At 25.1% G+C, this 26,825-nt stretch overlaps 6 protein-coding genes across 6 annotated transcripts; 3 read left to right on the top strand and 3 right to left on the bottom strand.

Moving 5' to 3' along the window:
• Positions 1–5,509: 5,509 nt before the first annotated feature.
• On the bottom strand, positions 5,510–9,870 carry Cdc27 (cell division cycle protein 27). Its single transcript, XM_017902922.1, has 13 exons — positions 9,721–9,870; positions 9,122–9,197; positions 8,883–9,030; positions 8,432–8,815; positions 8,038–8,362; positions 7,765–7,953; positions 7,435–7,681; positions 7,174–7,354; positions 6,876–7,101; positions 6,622–6,749; positions 6,111–6,432; positions 5,892–6,036; positions 5,510–5,761 (listed from the first exon to the last, which is right to left on the bottom strand). Exons 1-13 carry the CDS (start codon positions 9,742–9,744, stop codon positions 5,634–5,636), a joined length of 2,523 nt encoding a protein of 840 aa, XP_017758411.1. The 5' UTR covers positions 9,745–9,870; the 3' UTR covers positions 5,510–5,633.
• A 943-nt stretch (positions 9,871–10,813) lies between these two features.
• brn (beta-1,3-galactosyltransferase brn) lies at positions 10,814–12,214 on the top strand. The gene has a single exon (XM_017902959.1). The coding sequence runs from the start codon at positions 10,814–10,816 to the stop codon at positions 12,212–12,214; it is 1,401 nt and encodes a 466-aa protein (XP_017758448.1).
• A 532-nt stretch (positions 12,215–12,746) lies between these two features.
• On the bottom strand, positions 12,747–13,653 carry LOC108549483 (Sjoegren syndrome nuclear autoantigen 1 homolog). The gene is made up of 3 exons (XM_017902872.1): positions 13,441–13,653; positions 13,021–13,220; positions 12,747–12,851 (listed from the first exon to the last, which is right to left on the bottom strand). The coding sequence occupies exons 1-3, from the start codon at positions 13,490–13,492 to the stop codon at positions 12,747–12,749; spliced, it is 357 nt and encodes a 118-aa protein (XP_017758361.1). The 5' UTR covers positions 13,493–13,653.
• Positions 13,654–15,551: 1,898 nt separating this feature from the next.
• On the top strand, positions 15,552–17,240 carry LOC108549530 (uncharacterized). The gene is made up of 5 exons (XM_017902947.1): positions 15,552–15,634; positions 15,903–16,067; positions 16,280–16,494; positions 16,571–16,834; positions 16,982–17,240. Exons 2-5 carry the CDS (start codon positions 15,930–15,932, stop codon positions 17,238–17,240), a joined length of 876 nt encoding a protein of 291 aa, XP_017758436.1. The 5' UTR covers positions 15,552–15,634; positions 15,903–15,929.
• LOC108549482 (transmembrane protein 223) lies at positions 17,064–19,192 on the bottom strand. The gene is made up of 6 exons (XM_017902871.1): positions 19,144–19,192; positions 18,631–18,805; positions 18,232–18,497; positions 17,912–18,054; positions 17,579–17,730; positions 17,064–17,139 (listed from the first exon to the last, which is right to left on the bottom strand). Exons 1-5 carry the CDS (start codon positions 19,190–19,192, stop codon positions 17,581–17,583), a joined length of 783 nt encoding a protein of 260 aa, XP_017758360.1. The 3' UTR covers positions 17,064–17,139; positions 17,579–17,580.
• A 446-nt stretch (positions 19,193–19,638) lies between these two features.
• On the top strand, positions 19,639–25,624 carry Strump (WASH complex subunit strump). Its single transcript, XM_017902870.1, has 17 exons — positions 19,639–19,833; positions 20,001–20,103; positions 20,249–20,440; positions 20,765–20,979; positions 21,046–21,412; positions 21,568–21,843; positions 21,926–22,151; positions 22,250–22,485; positions 22,580–22,831; positions 22,926–23,108; positions 23,184–23,300; positions 23,398–23,570; positions 24,270–24,532; positions 24,632–24,818; positions 24,924–25,144; positions 25,229–25,382; positions 25,471–25,624. The coding sequence occupies exons 1-17, from the start codon at positions 19,712–19,714 to the stop codon at positions 25,622–25,624; spliced, it is 3,441 nt and encodes a 1,146-aa protein (XP_017758359.1). The 5' UTR covers positions 19,639–19,711.
• Positions 25,625–26,825: the final 1,201 nt, after the last annotated feature.

Below are 26,825 nucleotides of genomic sequence, written 5' to 3'. Positions count from 1 at the left end.
ATTTTACGATCAGTATAAAAGAGTACATGAAAACAGGAAAATCACCTGTTGGATATTACAGATTAGAGAAAAAGTTAAAATTTTGTTGGACAGTGTAATCATACTGCAAATATTCGAGCCCAGGATATATATTAATAAATAAAATATTAAATAACGTTTAAGGTAATAAAAGTCGTGAAACGTAAAAATGTAATTATAACATATAAACAAAATGCATAATTCTTTTGATACTTATTCAAAGATTAATCGTGGATAATTTATAAATCTTTCTGAATTAAAATGGTTTGGATATCGAGTCATCTAATCAATGGATGTAGAAACTATTCTCTATTAGATGTCGTCATTTTTATTGCTTCGTTGTAATTTTGTATTACAAAAATTCCTCCTTCTATCATTTTTATAATAGCTCGAGCTAAATGATATTTTCGTATTTTTTTTTAATAAATACAACTTCACAGAAAATTACAAATATTTGAAGAACTTAATTACTTAAAATACCAGAATTCTTAAAAATTATAATAAACTTGTATTAATAAACATAAGTTATCTCTCACGTGTTGTAATACAATATGTAAATAAATGATAATAATATTAAAACAAATGAAATATTTATAGAAGCTCGGTGTTTTTTTTTATATACAAAGGAAAATTTTTTAATATTTAATAATATTAAATATTAAAATAAATAGTCGAAATAAATGTAAAGCGAAATATAAACTTTTATATATAGGATAACTCATGCAACTGATACAAATCATAGATCTTTCCTATAATTGATAAAAAATATAAGAGATAATAGAGGATGTTCCAATCAAGGAGGTCGAGAATACAGCATTATGTATCCCTTACATACTATATACATACTATATATATACGTATAACGAGGAAAAATGAAAATCTTTAAAACAATAATTCATGAATTAAGAATTAATGAATTCTCTAAATTATTATAAAGAAGAACGGTAATTTACAGAATTATAAACTCTTATTTGGTAAAATTACTTTCTTCATAAATAAATATAAAATTTCTTTCTTTTTTGGGATAATTATACTTCGTTTTCTTTCATATTTTATCACAATTTTAAAATTAATATTATATTGCTAAATTATTAATAATGATAAGGAATATAAGGGAAGTATAATTTTTCATTATTGAAAATGCAGGTAAATAAGTATGTTATTAGAAAGAAACAGACTTATATTTAAGAATTATTCCTCTTTATTTTGGATATCTTTTATTATTAAATGCCAGGATTATTTAAATAAATGTTACAACATTTCATCAAAAAAATAAATAATTAAAGAAAGAAAGAAAGAAAGAAAGAAAGAAAGAATGAAAGAAATAAAGCTTCATGGAAAATAATAATTGTACTTTAATATATTTATTTTATCACCATAAAGAAGATACTTCTTGCTTATCTTTTATTCAAGATTATTTTTCATGAGACGTGCATTAAGAATGCAATGGAAAATTTACGAAACAAAATTCGAACTGTTTTTTTTTTAATTTCAGCAATGTTTATATTAATTTTTTCTTTTTTATATTTTGCTATACTAAATTAAGATTAATTACAAGAAGTATTTATTTTCGAATTTCTTAACGTTTTATAACTTAAATAAAAAAGATTAATTACAAGATTTCTTATTCTTATCATTCATTTTATCCAAACATTTACATTAATAATATTCATTACACACTTTGGAATACTTTAATAAATTATATCTCAAAATATAATAAGAAATTTGACTAATTACTTAACTAAAGCTAACGATTTCAAAACTGCTACTGTCACTTTAATTTTAATTATTTTAGTTATTTATTTTACATATACGTTATTCCTATAAGATAAAATTATTATTTTCATACATTACGTATTCGCTAACTCTGTAATATTTGACACCACACGCTCGCATCATAAATTCATTGATAATCTTGTAACATATAATGAGCAGTAGGTACATTCCAAATAATCTGTAAAGCATTTCATTTAAATATTTGTAAATAAATTTAAATAAATGTTGCTTATTTCATATTTTTGTAAGAAATATAAAGTTAACTGAAATCACTAATTCAAAATATGATTATACAATTAAAATAAAGTAATAATTTATTATATCTTAATTAATTATGTTTAGTATAACATTTATAATTTAATTACTTAAATTGTTTTAAACTTAGTTTACCTGAAGGTGTAATTGGAAATGCAAAAGTATCAAATATATGAAGATGCATTGATTCAGAAGAAACACTATAATTTTAGACTTGATTTTTGTTGATAATTGTTTTACATATTTATCTCATAAATAAAAATAAAAATTAAATTATGTAATACAATTTACTATAGCGTTATATCTGTGATCAAAGTTCATCATTTCTTATCAAATGCTACATAAAAATACAAGTATATGATCAAATTTAAAAAAAAAGGAAACATTAAAACGAAAATCTATTGCCCAGAAAAAGTTCAATTTCAATATTATAATTTTATAACTAAATCATATTCACATTAATCATTACTTTATATAACATAACAATAATATAACTTAAGTGAAATGTATATTTAAAATGAGTACAACGTATACTGAAAAAGGAATTTAAAACAAAAATTTTAATATATGAATTTAAAAATGTAATACATTTATATCAGTTGAAATATCTGTAGGAAATACAGATTATCATAATCATCATCAATCATTATGAACCATGACAGATATAAATAAAGAAACATACTTTGTGTTGCAATTATCAGCATCAATTAGCAATTAGCATCAATATTATTGAGAATTGGATTTTTAAGAGATCAATTTTATACATTTTCACAAAGAGCTTCATCCATTAATTTAAAATATATAAAGTATTTGCGTCATTAATTTAAAATAATTAAACATAAAAATTGATCAATGTCCAAAATAGTGAACATTAATCATTGCTTTGGAAACATAAGCGCTTTCTAACAAAAGAAATTGTTAATGTACTAGCCGCTCATTAAATACAATGAAACACATCGGTGATAAACTTCTTACCAATAATTTTGTAGTGTTAAAATCATAAAATAAGATGAACAATAAGATAGATAAATACAAACTATCGAGTATAAGAAATTGAAGAAAGTAACGCTTTATACAAAGTGCAGGCCTTTATTTTGCACGTACATCCGTTTGCAACGAGTAACACGACAAAATTCCTTACGATAAGCTCAATTTTTCGATTCTATTCACTGCCATTACAAGGATTACGTAGATAAAGCAAAAACACCGCGGGGAGGAATTATAACGTTTCGTATAATCTCTTTGTACAATGTTATTCAATGTTAATCCATCTATACGATGTTTTTCCCTTTTTGTTTCTTTCATGTTCTTTACAACTAAAAAGCGTACTGAAAAGTTGTAGGCAACAGTTACGAACGAGTTAGAGAAAGAAGAAACTTGAATTATTCGTTAAGACAGTCGTGTTACTTTCGTTTCCTCAAGTGCGAAAAAAAAAAGAACATAAAAGAATGATAAACGAATAAATAAATAGAATGAAACGAAAAAAGAAATGTTAGTATTGTGAAAACTGAAACGAATAAGCGTATCTCAATTCGAAGCCTGCAAAAATGTCGAATATCTTTTTCCCAAGGAACTTTTTAATTTCTTTGGTTGATTTACATGTAAGATAATATTTTAATTATCGATCTAAATATAATTTATATATCTTACGTAGCAGTAGAAATAAACGTAGATGAAAATGAAAAAAGAGCAAGTGGCTTAAGTTCCCTGTTCTTATGTACAATGTTTGTAAACACTGTAAAGTCACAATTTCTCGACTTTTCGTAGAAATTATAAATATAAAGAACGAAAAATACAGTCACCTTCGATTTATTAAATTTTAATAAATCATTAAAATTTGAAACTGCTTGTAGCGTAAAAATTTAACAAATAAATAAATTATAATAAGAAGATCAATGCTTATAAGCGATCGGCAGGATTTAAAAATTGGGATACGCTTAAGTTGAAATAATAAGAGAGACGAGATGCCGTATCACATATACGTATGCTTATATATTATATATATACAGATTTCAGTCGGCAATTCGTCTATTCTTTTTCATTCTCCCCCTCCCCCCTCTATCTTTCTCTCTCGCTCTTTCTCATTCTGCCTTTATTCCTGTCTCTCTTCTTCGAATGTATACAATATAAAATGCTACGATCTTTTCGTGCAGTAGTTCATACAGTACGTATGCATAAATCATTTCATCATTAAAATGCATACCTTTAGGTAGAATTTGGTAACACAATAACGCATCGTTAACGCGTCTAATATACGGCACATGTATTTTCTTATGAACATGAACACCAGATACTGTCGTGAGAACATATTGTGTCGCGATAAAGAGATTCTTGTCGTATTTAATCAAATAATTCGACAGTTAAACGAGGTCTCCGAAAAGTCTATGACATATTTACACTAGATCGTCCAATTTATATCGAAGAAAGTGATCATTAAAAACATCATGCGTTTACATCGAAATATAAGAATCGATAAAACATTCAACAGACATAATAAAAGGAACTGAATTACATGACATAAAAAAACAAATTGGACATATTTAAACCACGCCAGAAGTAAACTGATTATTAATTATTGTATAATAAGTTCATGAACATAGAATGTATTCAAAACAATACCTAGATTTCTCATCGATAAAAGTATAACATAGACTTTCAGGATATTTCGATAAACACTCGCAAGTGAGAGTGATGATAGATTTTTACTCGCTTACGGTCATCGAAATTGTCTAGATTTATTCCTCAGTAACATCGCGTATGACACGGATTGTCCATGACGAAACCAGTTCCAAGAAAATTAATCCATCGATGACTATTTCACGACGAGAATTGCACGATCGTCCAATGGCCACTAACATGGCCAAAAATATTTCTTTTGTTGTTTGTTTGTTTGTGATCACTAAATAGCAACGGTAATTATATGAATAATAGTACTGATAGCACTAATGGTGATAATAATATTGATAATATAATAATAATAATTTACATGTATACTTCCTCATACTTATTTACTCAGTTAATTAATTATATTTCCTATCTACTTACGGCATGCTTACGTTTACACTCGCACATACTTCAACGCAATAGAGTCTATACTCGATCGTAGATCCTTAACGAAAGTGTTTAAACACTTGAACATATATATATATATATAAATTCTCTCTCTCTCTCTCACTCTCACTCATACACACAAGTTCTCTCTCTCTCTCTCTCTCTCTCTCTCTCTCTCTCTCTCTCTCATGTTCTCGCTCTCACTCTCTAAGAATATTAATCATTCAAAAGTATCTTCTTTTCTTTTCCACAGATGTAATAAAAAATAAACGAATACGAACTAGAGGATAGAAGACAGTATTTTTTTTAGTTTCTCAAAAAGACGTACTACTAAGAAACTAAGAAAAAGATATAAATATTAAAGGTCTAATAATAAAGCACTGCTCAGACGAAATTAACGAGTGCACGCGAAAGTATGAATTCACAATGAGCTAAATTAGTTGAAAAATTGATCGAATCGATCAATAAAAAAGTAAACAGTGACGCGCAATAATGCCTCATTTTATAGCAATCTTGCACACAATAGGATATCTTCATAAGCTATCGTCGCTGTCATCGGCATGAGCTTCAACAGAGACATTTGCGGCGAGCACCGCGGCACTTGCTTCTCTATTAGTTTCAATCTCTTGTTCCATTGAATTATTCTGCATTTGTTGTTCGTCTATGCGTATATATGCATATAAATGTTAACGAAGTATCACAATGTTACCAATATTATGAAATTGTTCGTAATAAAGTTTGATCTATGTAAAATTTATACTATATTGTACGAATAATCGTATATTAATTACCTGATTGATTTGCTGGAGATTCTTCATCGCCTTGACCTGGACTTAATATAGCTTCTTTAATTTGACTGACACCCTTTGGATCTAAGTCTGTCGCCCAACTAAAGTACATTAGTGCAAGATCGGTATTACCCAACTTTTTATGTACCTATATGAAAAAAAACGAATTTAAGTAAACACAAAATGTAAAAATGATGTAAAACAAATCATAACAGTACTTACTTTTCCTATCGAATAATAGACTAGAGACTCTTTGGGTACAATATTTTTTAATTCCTCAAATTCTCTAAGTGCTTCCGCATGCCGACCAATTGAGAAGTTAATACTTGCACGGTGAAATTTGCATAATGTATTATCTGGGTCGTTTGTAATTGCAGTGTTCAAAGTCTTTAAAGCTTCATCAGTTTTTTTTAGTGCATGTTGCACAACACCGATATGGCACATTATTGCCGAATTTTGTGGATTAATTTGCAAAGCACGCTGAAAATGCAATTCTGCTAAGCTGTATTGTTCCTGTTTAGAAAAAATTGTTCCTAACCCAAACCTGTAGAACAAAAAAGTATGCATATATTATAAAATTAAGATTATCTTTTTTTATTACAAGCTGATAATTTATAATTTTTTAAATAATCTGCTCAACTAGGTTCCATTTATCTTAAAATTTAATATGAGACACATTTAACTACATATAAAATTTTAACAAAATGTACATTTGTAATTTAACAAGACTTACCATGCATTATAATGTCTAGGATCGAGTCTGATAGCATTACGAAATGCAGTAATTGCTTTATCCAATTCTTCTGTCAGGACATATTCATGGCCAAGTAATGTATAAGCATATGGAAAATTAGGATCTACCTATATGGGAAAAACAAAACTTTCATTTTAAGTGTAATCAGTACAGAATTATTATTGTTATATCAAATATATAAAATGAAGATTAAAATTAACATTGATATTAAAATATACAAATAAACAACATACTTGTATAGCTCTTTGAAAGAATTTGATTGCCGTTTCATGTTCCGTTTGTGCAGAGAACAAATTTCCAGTAGCGCACCAAGCAGCTGGAGAATTACGATCTTCAGAAACAAGTTCTTGTGCAAGAGTGGAAAGTCTTACTTCAGCGTGCAAATGCCACAAAACAGTACTATAAATTTCCATAAGTTCAGTCCTTTGAGGTTCCAACTGCCTCACTTCGGCAAAATAACTACAAAATATACTAGATTAAATCTTATTCATTAACTAGAATTTTTAATTTTGTAATTTAGTAAAAACCAACCTAGCAGCTTTTTTGTAATCTATCATTTCAAAATGTGCACGAGCCAACATAGATAATACCCATCCTGTATTATAATGTTGTGCTGGAAGAACACTTAATATTTCAACTGCTTGGGTACAGTTAAATTGACTTAAATGTTGATATGCCAATCCTAATTCTTGTAGTAATGACATTAAACCCTCTAAAAGAGTACATAGTATACAGACCATATTTAGAAAAAAGAATTTCTATCCAAATAAAATTATAGTATTAACAACATACCAGCACACTGTTTCTGCAGTGTTACTGCACAAACGTTAGTGTTACTTTGACTGTTTAAAGCATTTACACTGGCAATAGCTTTTTCTGATGTTATCGTTTCCGTTTTTTCTTTCTCGTTCCGATTTCTTTCATTTAACTCATTAAAATTAGCTTTATTTAAGTTAGTTTTTGAGAGTCTAGCTTTTGTTTTTCGTGATGGAGATTTCGGAGTGGCAAATTTATTTCTATTTGGAGATTTATTATTTTCCTACCAAAAAAAATTATTTCGTATGTTTTCATAATACTTATATAATCGATAATAAACCATTTTTATAAAACAAAGAAATCTACCTTGACTGAGTAGCTATGACTGAAGAGTCTTGATGAACGTCTAACATTGGTACCTTGTAGCGTTGGTGATGCTGGTGTTGGAGTAGTAGGTGTAACTGTTACAATATTGGCGCTATTACTTGTATTTCCTGATTGTGAAAATACTGGTTTCCCTTGCTGTAAAGGAGTTTCTTTTCTTGACATTAATTGCTGTAAGTTGAAATATTTTACATGTAATCTAATACATTATACAATATGCATTTAAAAATATAATCATTGCTATTCAAATCTTACCCCTACGTGAGCCCTTAAACTACTAACACGTTTTGCTAGACTTTTCTGATCATTAGCTTCTGTAAGAGTAGTATGTGAAGGTAAAACTGTTGGTTCAGGGGTATTGCTTTCCAATGGTAAAATACCAAAACTTGGAGTAAGAGGGCTCATTGTATTACTGAACATACTACGATACCGTGGAAGTTTTGCTCGTGGTGATACTGAAGAACAATTACTATAATGTGTAGGTAAACTTTGTGGACTTTCCTCTATAGAAGAATATAATCGTATACCAGGTCCAATACCATTCATTATAGTTGATGCTGTTGTCATTTGTGCAGGAGTACTAGAAAATATGTGTAATACAATAATACAATATGAAGATATTTATACACCTTAACAATTGCATACTTACACACTAGTGCCATTTGTGGTAGGTGTACCATTTGAATTATTAGTAGGTACAATGAGATCAGATTCAGTTATATAAGTGGGAGTAGGTGTACTACCATGGCACATTGCAAAATTATCTAGCTTATCTAACTGAAAAATTTTTGTAGGATCTACTACTTCACCAACATTACACAATTCTTCAAATGAATGCCAAAGAAATGGATTTAACTTTAAAGCTAATTTATGTGCATCGTTTCCTTTTGCAGTACGCATCATTTTGTAATATATCTTAGCTATAATTTGCAGTGAAAAGCATGCATGTTCTCCAAATTGAGTTGCTATTTCTTCCAGATTTTTTAATTGCTTATAATATCCCCCAATTATTGCTGCTTCTGCTTCTGCATATCTAAAAATTAAAATATCAAATTATACAGTTACATCACAATAATAAAATGAAACAATTTCATACTTACTTCTCTAAATCATAACAGCATTTGGCTAAAAGAAATCTGCACTGTGCAGAATTTAAAGCTTTTTTGGAAAGTAATGCATAAGCTTGTCTAACTTGTCCTGATCGATAATAACATGTTGCCAAAAGAAATAAAGTTTCTTCTGTATCAACTACAAAATGTTTAAAATAATAATATGATATTATAATTAAAGGATGCAAAGATAAGTTCAATGTTATAAAAATTGCATTTGAAAAACTTGCCTTCTGCACACAACCTTTCTGCTAAAAATATTGCGTCTGGATAAGCATAATGATTTAAACAATGCCATATGGCTGCCTGTAATTATATACATCACAATATATTGACCCAAATGTGTACACATTTAATAATGAAAATATTGAATCATATTTTCATAAAGATAAAAGTATTTACATTCTATTTGTTGTTAATTTCTAATATATAAAGTAACATGCTAATACTTATAAATATTTATTGATTTAAATATAAAATATAAAAAATTCATGAACGTCATAAACGCTTATACTTATTTATAGTCATATCCCCTCCCGCTTACATCCATTTCGCAAAAGCAAACAACCCTAAAGAAGTTCACCCTCGTATAAGAATATATTTAATATAAAATGAACTAAAACCCTGATAACCTGATAAACGGTATAATACTATGAAACGACAAAACATCATAAAACATTGCACAAAACTCAAAATCAATTTTCTATTGAATAACAAACGTATGTGTAAACGGTTTTAATTTCTCATGTCAGTATCAATAAGTGTGGATGCGCCCGGACAGAAAATCGCACGTCACTGGCAACTTCTTATCAAACTATATTAATTTTACCTGTACTGGCTCCTGTACAATCATTGTTCACACGGCAGGCTTGGTCATATAAGAATAATCTCGAACGTTTCAAGAAAATTTAATCAAGAAAATCCAAAGTCGAATGACTGCTGTGTATAAAAATTTCTTAGGAGTCCATCTTTGCTCCGATTCTTTTGAAGTGAACAACTGACTTCAGAACAAAGGTTTACCAACATTCGAGAACTATCAATTCTACAAGAAATTGACAGTGTATTCTTACAAGATATAGCTATTTTGAAGAGTTATATACCTATTTTAATAGATAATTTGTTCTACAAATATAAATTTTTATTAATGTTTCATTTGTTCGATATTTTATTTAAAATTTAAATCTATAAAGAAGATAAGTTTGCGTTGCTAATTCGCAAGTATTTAAACATAAAATTTTTACCATAAGAAAGATTATAAAACTATTATTAATTATAAATGTCTATATCAACACAGGATATTGTTCATGGTTATTATAAATATATTTATTATATTCTCATATAGAGTAATATTATTTTATTGTTAGTATAATAGTTCGGAAATTTTTAATAGCTTATTATATGTGGTTGGTAACATAACTGCGAGAAAAAGATTTTTTGTGATGAAATATTAGATTTAAAAAATTAAAACGTGATAATGTGTATAGCGATATATACTCAAACGTCCGATGAGTATTAACATAAAATCAAATCGTTGAAATCATAACAATATAATTATATGTATGTGTGCATTTGTAAGTTATTAAACAAAATAATAAGTAGAATTGTATTTTACAGTTTTATTCATAGTAAAATGATATTACATACAAAGGAATAATACAACTAACATATATTGCAAATACATCTTTAAAATTATATTCTAAAAGAAAAACATTGATTTAATTAAGATATTAATAAATTTATCATGTTAAAGTATATTTTTATCATTATTTTACAACTTATATACATGATAATTATGTAAGTATTTATTTATATTCTTATTGATATTAAATCAGATAGAAATGGAATATAAATCTGTATTATATTATTTTGCAGGTTTGTATAGATAAGAAAGTAAGAGTTATGTAAAACTATACTTTATAAGGATGTATTGTTTATTACATTCTTGTTTTCAAACAAGTTTTCACTTGATTAAATCAAAGATCAAGTTAAAGTATGTCTGCATTTGTATTGGCTTTATTACACTGCTTGATTTCTTTGGAGTATTCACACATTTATTTGAAACTACATATGATTCAAATTTTTGTTATCCATACGAAGGTGATATACATGAATTTGTGAATGCCTTACGACATAATGAAAAACCTATTGTTGATCCCATAAATGAATATAATTACACATTTTTAATTCCTAGTCAACAAAAATGTGTAGATGCTGCATATAATACATTTCATGTTGTATACATAGTAAAATCTGCAATAGAACATTTTGAGAGACGATTGGCAATTCGAAAATCCTGGGGCTTTGAAAAAAGATTTTTTGATGTACCTTCAAGAACAATCTTTGTATTAGGTGTACATCCATATGATGATGAACTTCAAGCAAAAGTGAAAATTGAAGCTGCAAAATATAAAGATATTGTACAAATAGATTATATAGATTCATATTATAATAACACTATCAAAACTATGATGAGTTTCAGATGGTTAGTAAAGTATTGTTCTAATTCAAAATTTTACATGTTTGTTGATGATGACATATATGTTTCTGTGAAAAATGTTTTGAGATTTATTAGAAATCCAGCTAATTATCCAGATTATTTAAAAGAGCCTAAAAAAGTTGATGCTCATAAAAGAGAAATTAAAGACAGTGATGAAGAAAAAGATTTAAATAATGATAATATTACACAAACAAGTACACATACTCTTAATAAAAAGAATTTATCGATTTATGAAAAGTTAAAAAGTACATTTTTGGAGGATCTAATTACACAATGCATAAAACTAGATTCTTATAACAAAACTATAAGTACAATTTCTTTAGTCAATTATAGTAGACAAAACTATAATACACAATTAAAATCTGTTAAGAATAAAAGTATAAAAAGTGATTTCACAGTGAATAGAGAAAAAAGACAGGTGTTTGATTTTGAACTTCCAGAAGATGTTAGGTTATTTGCAGGATTTGTAATAGTATCTGCTCCTCATCGTCATAAATCTTCTAAGTGGTATGTTCCTCTTAGCGAATATCCATATCACTTATGGCCACCATATGTTACAGCTGGTGCATATATATTGTCTAAAGAAGCTCTTTTAGATATGTATTATACTAGTCTTTATACTCAAAATTTCAGATTTGATGATATTTTTCTAGGTCTAGTTGCAAAAAAAGCAGACATAGAACTTTTTCATTGTGAAGAATTTCATTTTTACAAAAAAGATTATACAAAATTTAATTATAAATATGTAATAACTTCTCATGGATATGAAAATCCAAATGAATTATTGTATGTATGGAACGAACAAAAGGCCCTTGGTAATGCCTAAGTTTTTCATTATATTCAGCTATGATTGCAATTTCTCTTTTAAAAATAAAATATCATACTGTGAATTACTGAAAAATAATTTAGTATAATTTCAATATTCTTCTATAAAAATAATTTATTATAAAAGATGTTATTAGATATAGCTCCGAGAATAGATAGAAATACAATAATTATATACATAATAAGTGCTTATAAAAAATATAATTGATTAGAATGCTTTTATATAAATACCATATAATAGATGAGTAATATTTAAACAAATAGTTGTAATTATTACTAATATAATGTATATTACATAAAAATTATTATCTCGCGATCTTTATTAACAAAGCAAAATTATATGATAAAATTATTTATGTTAAAAATTGAACTATAACAAGATTACAGATAAAGAAATAAATATATTATCATATGAATATGATGGGTATTTAAAAGACTAAGTTGCAAATTTCTTAAATATTTATAATTAAAAGTACAATAAATATAATTTTTAAATTTATTTGCGATTTTGTTTAATCTTTATTTTGCATTTATTATTGACACTGTTGTTGTTCCATATTAGCTTTAACTAATGTTTGGTTTAAATTCGTAGCTTCTATTTTAATCATATTTAGTAAAAGTTGTGAGCTTTCCAAAATCTGTAATTGTAATAAATTTCATACAAATTCCTATAATCTATATATGTGTGTGTGTGTGTGTGTGTGTGTGTATTACAAATATATATATTATAAATATATTATACATATTTGTCATACACAAGTTATTGATTTAGTTTTCACTTTAAAATATATAGAATAATAAATACACCTTCACATATGCTATTTCTGTATCTGCAATAGTTCTATCATATTCATTTCTGACAGCTATTCTTTTAGTTAAACTATCATTTAAACATGTTAATTTATGAGATAACTTTTCTATTTCTCTCTGCAAATGATTTTTCTCTTCTTCTTGTGATTCAATTTCTATTTGTAGGTCTGTACGTCTCAATTTCATTTCTTCTAAACCTAAAGAAAATAAAAAATTAAGAAAATAATATTTAAATATTTCAATATATAAACTTATAACCTACAAGTTTATAAACATGATTGTAGCGTTTTATATAAAATTTTATCTTCAAATTTCGATATAAAATGGTGTATATTAGAAAAAATTCTTGTTAGTTAAATAAATTATATATATACAAATCTAAATAGTAGGTTATATATACATATAAATATTATTTACATTTTACAAGTTCTTGATTATAAGTTTGCAAAGCAGCACCGTGTTGAGACATTTCAATCGCTCCATACACAAATAATAGGATTACAATATTTCTATAACAATCAATAAACGATTATTTTTCTACTCAAAAATTCACTAACAATTTATTCCAAATAACTAACATAGACAAATCTAACGAAGATTTTAGTTTGGTACTGAATTTGTGACATTATTTTCAACGCATGCGCAATTGTTAATACGAAGTAGATAATTTAAAAATCATAATTGAAATTTGCTTATAATAAATGTAATACCAAAGAATCTATAATTATATATAAAACTTTTAATTATTGTTATACACTAAAATTTTTATTACATATTGCAGATATTTATTATATTATAAAAATATTTAGAAACAGATATTAAATTATTTTATAATGTGATATTATACATATTTATATAATTTTTTTTATATTATACAATAAATTATATAAATTTTTGTTTAGTTCATGAAAACATTGTAATAAAAATGTAATTTAAGTGTATGTCACAAACATTTTGAAATTATTGCAAAAATATTTATTTAACAATTATATATATGTGTGTGTGTGTGTGTGTGTATAACTGTTAAATAAACGAGTAAAATAACATCACCATGATATTAACTTTAACAATTAATTTTCCCGATAATAAAATAGAACTTCATAACATCATTTAATAATTAAAATGTATTTAACAATCATAAAATATAATATTGAAGAAAAACGATGCAACTTTTCGCCTTGCCTTTTAAAGGCGTCACGAAGTGTTTTCATCTACCAAGGTGCAATAAATACACCTTTCGCTCAGAATCTTCACACTAACGTGAAAGCCTCGGAAACGTGCAGAGTTGTTATATTCTACTTACAACTATTCATTATACATGAATTAGTATCTTTTAAACAAATTTTTAGAATCGTTTCGCATGTGTATTTTAAAATTTAAATATTTTGTTGAAGTATTTTGTTATAGTGCACAATGTATCAAATAATACCGTTAATACTAATATGTACTTCTGAAACCAAATATGTATAATGTACCAATATTATTTTACACTTAACCAACGTTTTTTGACGAAGTAGCATCTCTACATAAATAAAAATTAATAAAAATACGAAATAATAATTATATAGAACCAGGATTTTGAGTCTCACCATAAAATTTTCTTTCGACAAATCTCTTCAACATGAATACTTCAGGTATGATGTTTATAAAGATCAATCTTGCTATTTGGTTTATAAAAATAAACAATTATACAATAATTTGTATATTAATTTCCTATATATATTTTTCAATTAATTATAAATTTTTTTTCTTTTGCATTAAACAAATTGACGAAGATTAACATAAATTGAAAAACAATATGTATTTAGTTCCAAGTTGACAGGATTTATGGCGCTTGCGCAAGTGTATCTTTCAATATTATTCTTCAAAATTTTCATAATGTTCAAAACTAAAGTTTTATCGAATGATAAAATAAAGACATACTCCTTCAAAAATACAATGTAATACGAATAAAATAATATAGTATACAATATATATACTTAATTTTGATTTCAATTTTTAATTTCGTTGATTTAATTAATGTATCTTGAATTTTTACTATAAGTAAAAGTTAAATATTTTAATATAAATCGTAAAAAGCAAATATAAGAAAGTAAAAATTGCAAATTAAACAATAGAAATGTTTAAACCAAAAATGAAAATAGCATTTTAAATAATCATATTATCGAGTGAAAATGCATACGACCTTGTCAAATGACATCACGTTACTAAATTAGGCTTCACAACCGTGACAAATGTGTTGTCGCGTATGATTAAAAAATTCTACGACAATTACGTTACTGATCATTTGCACAAGAGATCCTCCTACACTGTTGCTACCACGTGATCTTTAAAAAATTTAATATATGTATATATTCATTATTTTAAGTGATAATTTACCTATATCTAATGTATTACATTTTCCCTATAATAAATATTAATAAATAAAAATAAATACACATACATACATATATATATGATACATAAATAAAAATTGTATATTACTGGAAATGTTTTTATTATAAAAAATATATATGATTTACAGGCAATGCTGAAATTAATATCTAAGTATAAAATCAAGATTATATTTAAAAATTTGTGATATCCTGTTATATCATTCACTATTTATTAAGTAAGTCTGAATTTTATATTTTAAGGTCATATAAAATAAATTTTATTTATTTTAGTATACAGTATTGTCATCTAAATACTGTATAACTATTTAAAATTTAATTGCTTCTTAATTATGTATATATTTATTTTTAATCAATATAATTTTAATTTAATTTATTAATTTTAATTTTAATTTTAATTTTAATTATTAATTTCTTTTTATTTTGATTTGTTAACAAAAAGATATAACAAATTAAATTATTTGTTAAGTTTCTTATATATTTTAGATAAACTGCATAAACTTAAGAATCATAATGACAAATAGTTCAAGGTATTTAGGATATCATAGTAACATAAATAGGGAATATTTAACAGATGGAGATGATAGTCACCGTGCACCATCAGATCGTACAATCTCTGAATATATTGTGTCAACTGATCATACTACAATGGTAATATGTAACTTCTAATTTACAATTATAAACATAATATGATATTATTGATATGTTACTAATAATAGAAATTTATATTGTACATAAAAATATAATGTTCCAATATACATATCTGTATACATATATTTGTGTATAATATAAATTTTGATTTTTAATGCTGTTCATTGCTATAAAGCAACATTCTGCAATGGTATTATGCTTAAATTTGACAGATAAAATCAATGAAAAAAGACCATCCAGAAAAATATGAAAAAGAAGAAGGAAGACAATTACAAAATATACACAATAGTCGTGGTTCTGTATTATCTGGATCTTCAAGACATAGTCTTCATCCTCTTAGTAAAAGTACTTCGCATGGCAGTATATGTGATAATAGTTCAGATATATATGTTACAAGTGCAGCATACAGAGGAACTTCAGATATAAGGTTGTAAATATAACAAAGTATAATATATTTTATATATATGTAATTGGTGTTATAAATATTATTATTTAATCAATAGCCATATATCACATCACAGTCTAACACCAAGTTCAAGATTAGGACATCGTGCACCTAGTCATTGTAGTTATGGTTCTGCAAAGTCAGTAAAATCTCATACATCTAGAAAAGATGGTATTATTATAGAAACTATGTCAACACCTAATCCCTTTTGTCCAAATACCAAAGGAGTTTGTTGTCTCATGTTACTTCTTAATCTTGGTTTAATTCTTGTTACATTAGGTTTTGTTATAGTAATTCAATTTTTTCAACCATTAGTCGTTTGGTGAGTATATATTTAAAACAAGTTATATAATTCCCTTATCTTTCCTTTAACTTCATATAGAAAAATATAAATTTTAATAATTTACACTTTAACTTAATTTCATAAACATATAACACAGAAAAATGTTATTTTTGTGGACCTTTTCAGGATTTTGGGAATAGTATTTCTTGTCTTTGGATTTTTAACATTGATAGGAAGTCTTATATACTGTGTCCATGTATTTCGAAATGCAAAACATCCACATGATATTAATCCAGAAGATCTTTATTGGACACGATATTGGCAAGGACATGTTGGTTCAGCACCTGAAGTATATTACAAGGCAGAAGATAAATATCATGATGATGGATATAGTGATCGTTTGAGTAAATATTCACATAAATATTATGATCGGCAAAGATATTGAAAAAAAGCAGTATATACTTGATGTAAATGTGAACATATTTATTATGTTAATAATTTTGTATACATAATTCATATATAAATTAATTTCAAAACAAAAAATGTATATTGTATACATTAACTATACTAACATATTGAAAATTTAGTTTATGAAACTATATCTTGTATAATAATTATTATTTATTTTATACATATCTTGCAAATTTTATTTTATATGACACATTATCTTTATAAACATACACTGGTAATGAAACCTTACATGCAATAATAAAAATAAAAAATGTATTCAATAATTATATTATATTTATAATTTATTTATAATATGTATAAATTATAGAATACCTTTACCATCCTTTTGCCCTCCCAACTGTATAATCAAATAATTCTTCATTTACAAATTTTCCTGTACCATCAATAAAATAAGAGAAATAATCACCTTGTACTTTTAGTGGTAAGTAATTTATCATTCGTGCTCTTGCAATATCAACTTTTACCTTACAAATAAAAAATACATTGTGTTAAACATGTATCATTTTTATATGAAAGTATTTAAATACACATATAAAATATAAAACAATATAGAACATTCTATGAAATTACAAAAGTACTATAAAGTGAAAGAAAAGTGAGATTATATTATTGTTATTAATACTAAATTTAAAAAAAGATATATACCTTATTAACAGGAACTGTAATAACATGGAAAGTTTTTAACACATGATTAGTAACTAAAGAGACTTTTTGACCACCTTTATGTAAAATTATATATTTTATTACTTTCTGATTAATTTTGTATAAAATTACACTAGAAATAGGTCCTGAAATACAGAAGTAGATATATGAGAAATAAATCTTTAATACATTATATATATTATAACACGTATACAAAATTTTGTTAATTTAAATAACAACTTACAGGCATGATTTAATTATTCTATATTTCAAAAATTGTAGAAAAAAATAAAATAATAACTAAAAATATATAAAAATGTTACCTATTACTATAGCATATCCAAAAAGAATAAAACTGAAACCATGTACTTTCACATATTCATTGAAAGAGTATTTATTCCATGTTGATATAAAGTTTGAATTATAGTTGGTTAAGGCTATTATTATATTACAAATGCACCATGCAAAGAATACTATTTTCAATATAACGAAATCCTTTATATTTTCATTCTTGTACAATATTACATTATTTTGTACATTTGTATTTATATATAATGTGTCTAACCTCTTATTTAGTTTTTCATATTTCCTATATGCAAATAAACATATACAAAAAATGCATTAAAAATTTCTATAAAATATTATTTACGTATTTTATAAAAAATAATTTTTTTTAAAAAGATAATATTTTTTGTATAAATTATATACAATTGTCATATTACCTTGTATTTTCTATTTTAGACATACATTTAAATGAAGAATGGAAAGATTTATGTAATACAGGATTTTTATATTTAGTATTCTGTACTAATGAGTAATAAACAATTCGTATTTTACAAACAGAGTTTGTTACCTTCCTAAATAAGATATTTGATAGCATTGTAATTACAGAACTGACTATACAGTTGAATGTATTTTTATCTATAGTTAAGTTAATAGTCTAAATTATTTCCATATAATTTTATATTATCCAAATTACATTTATAGTATTAAAGCAAAACTAATTGTTATTATTATTAAACAATTTAATTTCATTTATTAAATATATTTAATAATTTGATATACTAATATATTTGAGGTTATGTTATAAAATTTCTTAGGCTAAATTTCTTAGGATAAGGCTTTACCTTATCCTGCGAAATGTGAAATTATAAAAACGTAGGAATTTATTACATAGTTTATGTTTAGAAATATAAGTTAAATATTTGTATCATTCTCATACTAAATTATAATACAAAATGAAAAAATAAAAATTTGAATATAGAAGATGAATATAAGTCTCATTTAAATGATACAAAAAATAAGATTTTGCAATATGAAATATTTTGTTATAGAATATATAGTATAAGATAATTATAAAAGGCTTTTATATATCTAAATTTCAATAATATTTAAAAAAAAATTATAATATTTCATATTTTGAGAATATGTTTTTGATTGAATACATTAATTTTTAAATTTTTTAATATACATATTAAGTCATATTTAATATTCAATGAAATACATTCTTACATTTTAAACTCCAATTACTTATTACATTATATGATTTCGATATTAAAAATCTTTTAAACTCACAAAATATGTATTATTAACATAGTCTTTTTTAAATGTTTTAAAAATTTACATTATTACTTATATTAATCTTTCTTATAATATATTTTAGTTAATTCGTATTAAAATTAACTGAATGATCAATCTGATAATTTTTCTCAGTCTTCTCATGTCAATGAGATTGTTGTCGTTTGTTGCTAAAACGATGTATGCAATTTATTAATTTCTTTTATCCAAATAAATAAATTCAAAATGGGAGATTTCTTAGCATCTAATAATAATTGTGGACAAAATTTATTGCGATTGGTATCGCGGGGAAATGCTATTATAGCAGAATTAATGAGATTAAAGGACTATGTGCCACCTGTGTTTAGGTTATTTATACTTTTATAAAATGTTACAAATACTTTATTAATAAAGCAAACACTAATATTTACTGAATTATTATATTTTAATAATTCTAAAATGTTATTTATAGTATAGTAAATAAATTATATTTTGAATGTATTACTGAATATATTAATTTTCTTTTGCTTTACAGTTTGGATTCAAAACAAATTGTACAAAAATATGGATTAATTATAATTGATTTTGTTTACTTTAAATCTGTTAATACCTATGAACAAAAGATAGAGAGTGATCCAGTAAGTACATAGAAAATAGCAAGATTATAAAAACTTAATACAAATGAATGCATTTACATCTCATTTATAAATATTTTTAAATATTTTATTACATAATGTGTTTTGTTGAAAGTTATTTCAGCTGCGTTAAAAATTCCTTTTATAGGTACTTCAACAAACAGATGAAGAATTACGAAATAATTTTTCTGACCTAATCTCAAGATTTTATTTAGCTTTTGAAAGTATACACAAATATATAACAGACTTAAATTTTTATATAGATGAATTAGGAGATGGAATATATATTCATCAATCTATAGACATAATTATGCTTAACGAAGAAGGAAGACAATTAATGGTATTTTTTGTAATTTATAAGTATTTGTTTTGGTGTTAAAGATATCTTTTAATTATATTACTCCTTATATCTCTGTTAATACAATTTGTTTTTGTTCAACATGTTTTACAAATTTAATTTTACTGTCATATTTGTAATAATTAATGTATGTAATATCATATTCTTGTATTAAGTAATTTGTTTTAACATGGAAGTTATATATTAAACATGTTATAAAATATTATAAATTTGATAATATAATAGTTTATATTATTGCATGAAGCTTTTGAAACATTTTGTTTGTCCATATTAAGAGGAAGGTAATAAACATATTTATGTTAACAGTGTGAAGCAGTATATTTATATGGAGTTATGTTACTTTTGGTAGATTATCATTTTGAAGGATGTATTAGAGAAAGATTACTTGTATCTTATTATCGATATAATGCTCAACGTTCATCCTCTACAAGTGTAGATGATATATGTAAGTTGTTACGTTCAACAGGATTTTCTAAAGTTTCTAATAAACGACCTGCAAATTATCCAGAGGAATATTTTAAGTAAGTTAAAATTCTTTTATTTTGTGTTGCCAATATCTTTTATGTAAAAAATTAATTTGTTAACAGAAGGGTACCATTAAATGATTCCTTAATTGAACATATTATTGGACGTCTACGTTCTGATGAAATATATAATCAAAGCCTAGCTTTTCCACATCCAGAGCATCGTAGCACTGCTCTTTCTAATCAAGCTTCAATGTTAGTCATAATTTTATCATTTAAACCAACTATGTTACATACTCATACAGCTTTAATGAGGGAAATCGTGGATAGATTTTTTCCTGATAACTGGATGATAAGTATTTATATGGGAATAGTAATAAATTTATGTGATTGGTGGTCACCATATAAAGCAGCAAGAACAGCACTTAATAATACTTTGGAATCATCAAATGTTAAAATAATTGCACAAAGTTATGGTCAGAAAATGAAGGTAAATACGTTTTTTATTTTTAACAATAATATATTTCATAAAAGTTTCATTTTAAAGTTGTAAATTATATAAAATTTGATGTCTTAATTTATGTAATATTTATTAAGATATATGAATGTACATATGTTATTTGCTACACTAAAAATTTGTTTTAGAAATTAATTTCTGAAACAGAAGAAGTGCAGTTAGCAGTAACTTTAGATGAGAATGCAATAGGTTCCTTGGTAAAATTAGTAAGGGAATGTAATGTAACATTACATTGGATACTTTTACATACAGCAACATCAACTGTATCATTAGAAGATTCAAAACGTTCGCGTATGCTTAGACAGTTAGTAGTAACTGAAAGCAAATATACTACATCTGATTGTCTACAGTTATTACTAAGTACTGCTCAGATTGAGCAAGGTGTTAAGCAATTATATAAAGATGTACGAATAATAATATTTTTTATATTGTGTGATTATGTGAAAAGTTTAAAAAAAATTTCATTAAATTCGTTTTTACTTATAGTTATTATTTGGCAAAGAAACCAAGTGGCTTAGAGATAAAGGAACATGTGTTGAACGTATAACAGATCTTGCTCAAATATTCGGTGGTAATAAATCACTTGATGGTATTGAAAGGAATCAAAACCTATATGCTTGGTTTATGGAGATATGTAAACATATTGATTCATTGCAACAAGAAGATGGAAGAAAAATAGTACAATTGCTACAGGCATTAGAAGAAGTGCAAGGTAAATATAATAAATGAAATTATAGTTGATTTAACTTTTTATTATGATACTGATATATAAAATAATATTATTTACATTAATTCTAATAATACTTTCAGAATTTCATCAATTAGAAAATAATTTGCACATATCACAATATTTAGCTGATACACGGGAAATATTGCATAACATGTTACGCACAGGAAGCATAACTGAAGATACTATGATAAGTTTAAATATAGTGACAGATTGTTGCTATGCATGGAATGTAATGGAATCATTTATTGATACAATGCAAGCTAGCATAAAAGAAAGCCCTCCTACTGTAATAAAATTGAAAGCACTCTTTTTGAAAGTAAATTTTAAATTAAATTTTACTTAATCTCCTATATCTTAATAAATGGTATTTCTTTTATTATTTCAAATATTTATGTCTAAATTACTTTCAGATGGCTTCTGCTCTAGAGACTCCTTTGTTAAGAGTAAATCAAGCACGCAGTGCAGATTTGTCATCAGTATCACAATACTACAGCAGAGAATTAGAAAAATATGCAAGACGTGTCTTACAAATAATACCTGAAACTGTATTTGGTTTACTTGCTGAAATTGTACATCTTGAAACTAATGCTTTTAAAGAAATTCCTACTAAATTGCCAAAAGATAAATTAAAAGATTATGCACAACTGGATAATAGATTAAAAGTATCTTTAATTCACTTTCTTTTAAAAATATGTATTGGACAAAATTAGATTGAATTTAAATTCCTAATTATTATATAATAATAACTTATTCTAGATGGCTAAGTTAACATATGCAGTATCAGTATTTACAAAGGGAGTGTTATCTTTAAGAAGTGTTCCATTAGGTGTGTTAAAGGTTGATTCTCATCGTCTTTTGGAAGATGGGATACGACAAGAACTTGTAAAGAAAGTAACATTAGCTTTAGATAATGGCCTTGTTTTTGAACCAAAATCAAAAGTAAATTTTAATTTAAATTTATTTATTATAAAAATATTATATTAAAAATTGTTATTAAGAGTAATACCTTTTTAGGTGCCATTATTACAAAAACTGCATAATTTAGCAGCAATCATGGATGGTTATCGAAAATCATTTCAGTATATTCAAGATTATATAAATATTAATAGCTTAAAAATATGGCATGAAGAAGTATGTAGATTCATAAATATTTAATGTTAAATATTGCATATATTTATATCAATATAAATATATACATAATGTATGGCTATTTCTTTTATATTTACAGATAACATATATCATAAGTAATGCAGTGGAAGAAGAATGTGTAGGTTCGCCCTGGACTTCGGAAAGATCGTGGAGATATTTTCAAGATGAAAAACATGTTTCTATTTTGGATAATAATTCTATAACTTTTATTGGTAGACTTGCTCGTGAATTATTTCGAATCACAGATCCCAGGTAAATTTCTTTCTAAAATAATATTTTACATATCTTCTATATTGGGGGGTATTTTTTGTAGTCGTTCAAACAGTATTAATAATCGTAAAAATTATTTTTTCTGTTAATATTCTATGGTATTTTACATAAAATATCATGTAAAGTTTGTAAATAAATGTTTCCTTGTTAAAGAGTTATAAATAAATATTATATGGATGGAATAGGTAACAGCACATTTTTTATTGTATTGTATTTTGAATTCTTTGTGGAAGTTCCTCGTATGAATAAAATATATAACTACACATATCGGATAAACAAAACAATCATTTATGTGTTGTAATGGGAAATCTCAAAGATGAATTGGTACCTATTCCATGTATACAATATTTGTTTATGACTTTCTAACAAAGCGTTTATTTGCATAATTTATATAACATTTTTTTCTTCTTTTAACCTTTAGATTAAGTTGTTGTAGTTTATTGAAAAAAACAAAAAGACTTTATTATATTATAGTATTCTTTTTACAATATTTATTGAAACCAACATTATACGGATAATTATATTCTTTTATTATTATAAATATATTACAAATAAATTAATAATTAGTATTGTTAATAAATGTTTTTATTAATACATATTAATATTTTAACTGTTGATAGTCAAAATTACAAGAATTTATATTACTTTATTATTAAATAATGTATACATTCATATTTTTAGAATGACTGTCTATATTGAACATTCTCTTGCCTGGTATGACCTTAAAACTCAAACAGAAGTAATAAATTATAAAATTTTTTCAAGAACATTGGAAGCAATTGGTACACCTGGTTTAACTGGACTTGACAAACTTATTTCATTTTACATTATTACTGAATTAAATAGTATGATACACTACATAGAAAAAAATATTCATAATAAAATATGGTCATCCACAATTGATTATTTTGATGCGATATTGAATTCTGTGGATATTCCTAGAGGTACTGTTATTCTGTAATACATATTATTTCTATTATATATTTATAGTAAGTTCTAAAATTTATTTTATCAATTATGGATAATTAAATATGTATATTTAGGTAATATATTATCAAAACTTCACAACTCTATTACTACTCAAACAAGTAAATTTTGTCCACAACTGCTTGAATGGGTATTAAAAGTTGGACATTATCAACTACTAAAGAAAAAAATAGCATATGAATTAAATACAGCTTGTAAATTTGAAGCAAAGCATATGGAGGCAGCACTTCGAACATTAAACACGTATGCATAAATATTGAAATATATAAAAGAATATACTGTAAAAAATATTCACATGTTCTTTGTTCATATTAATCTTTTTATCATTTATATTTTTATGATTTGTAGAGCTATATTATTTGAAATTAATAAGCAAAATACTACTGAACAAACTGAAACTGAGAGAAATGAATTATTACATGAACTTAGTATCAGATTAGATTGGGCTGGTATAAGTAATCCCCATAATAATGTTTATATTAAATCACCAAATATAAATAATATTGCACTTATAATGTTTTTACTTACTGTATTACAATTACCCAAACTACATTATTGTAAAAATACAGGTAATTTAAATATATTAAATTTTAATTTATTGTAATATGTAAAAGACAATAATTATTTTTATATTAATTATAAAATAATTGCAGGAAATCTTTTGAGTAAAAAATCTCAAGATCCTCTTGATGCTGTAGTTTTTGTTATTGGAATACAAACTATTTTACGACAATATACATTTTCTGCAATGACACGTTATGTTAAATACCTGTCTATATATGTTCTTTCATGTGTTACCTCAGATAGGTATTCAAATTTTTTACAATATATTTAATATAAAAAATATTTATCATTATATACAATAACATTATTGATCTTTATATGATCTTTACAGCGTAAAAGCAGGAGGTGACGGAGAATCTGAAGGATCTAATACTTTACACATTCTAGAATTATTTACAAAGTATTCAGGTATATCTCGCTCATTTATGCTTAAAGAAATACCTATTATTGTTATGGATCATTTCCAAGCAAAAACTACTAAATAAAATGTCAAGTGTAATACAATTTGTGATTAAAAGTAATTTGTGTTATATTGAAAAATAAAAAAGAACAAATATCTTTTATTTTGTATATATATTCATGTATTGGTCCCTATTTTGTATGTACATGTATTGTGATCTACAACTATGTATAATTATAAATATGTATAATTATTGTGTTAAATGAAAAATAATACAAGTTTATTATTATTACAAATATATATAATCATTTTTTAAATGAATATATTACTTATTTAAATTAATAACTATCTTTTGCTATTATTTAAATGGTCAATCGTTTTATTCACAATTGAAAATATTTAAATGCAAAAGTAAGAAATCATTAAAATTCTTATAGATGATCTATTAATATTCTTATGTAAAATTTTTGCGATTTCTTTTATATTATGATTCAAACAGGTAATAATACATAATTAGCTATTTAGATGTTATAATAAATCGTATTATAAGTAAGATATAGATAAAATAATAAAATATCAAAATAGGACAAGATTATTAATATTATTATTTATTATAATTTAATCGCCTTGAGTTTCTAATTATAATAGTTTATTTTAAAATTTAAATAAGTATTTCATAATGCAGTTCTATCTAAAACGTATAGATATGAAAGTGTAGCACTTCACCACCCATATCTGCACTGGGAATTTATATACGCATTGGCGGCTAAACGCGCTATTTACTGCGACCGCCGGCGATACGGCGCTTTACAAATGATTTTTATATTTTCATTTTAAATTACATTAAAGTAATATTTTCAACTTAGCTACATGTTATTATATCATGTTTTGTATCAAATTATTGTAATTGTATCATATTTTTTACTTCGTTCAGAACAATGAGATAAAATATACAATTTCGTCGGCAAGAACGGCCGTTACTAGGAAATGAGGCGTTAACGGTGGCTCCTTTTCTTTATAAGTTAGGAGAAAATATCATTTTAAATATTTAACAGAGTATTATAGTACTTTAGTAGCATGATTATAAAATAAAAATATTTTTATTATTTTACCTTAAATTTATTTAAATTGTATATAATACTTTAAATAAATAAATTGACTAAAATGTATCATTGATGAACATACGGATCGTTAGAACGCCGTTGACGCCGTCGACGGCGGCTACAACGGCGATGTTGGCGGCCAGCTACAAAAGAGACTGCGATAAACTCCGAGCGCAGTCTTTC

The sequence above is a fragment of the Eufriesea mexicana genome, unplaced genomic scaffold, assembly GCF_001483705.2.
Source record: "Eufriesea mexicana isolate 0111107269 unplaced genomic scaffold, ASM148370v2 scaffold2087, whole genome shotgun sequence".
Lineage (NCBI taxonomy): Eukaryota > Metazoa > Arthropoda > Insecta > Hymenoptera > Apidae > Eufriesea > Eufriesea mexicana.
The sequence above is the reverse complement of the archived record's forward strand: the minus strand, read 5'-3'. Positions and strand labels throughout refer to the sequence as shown.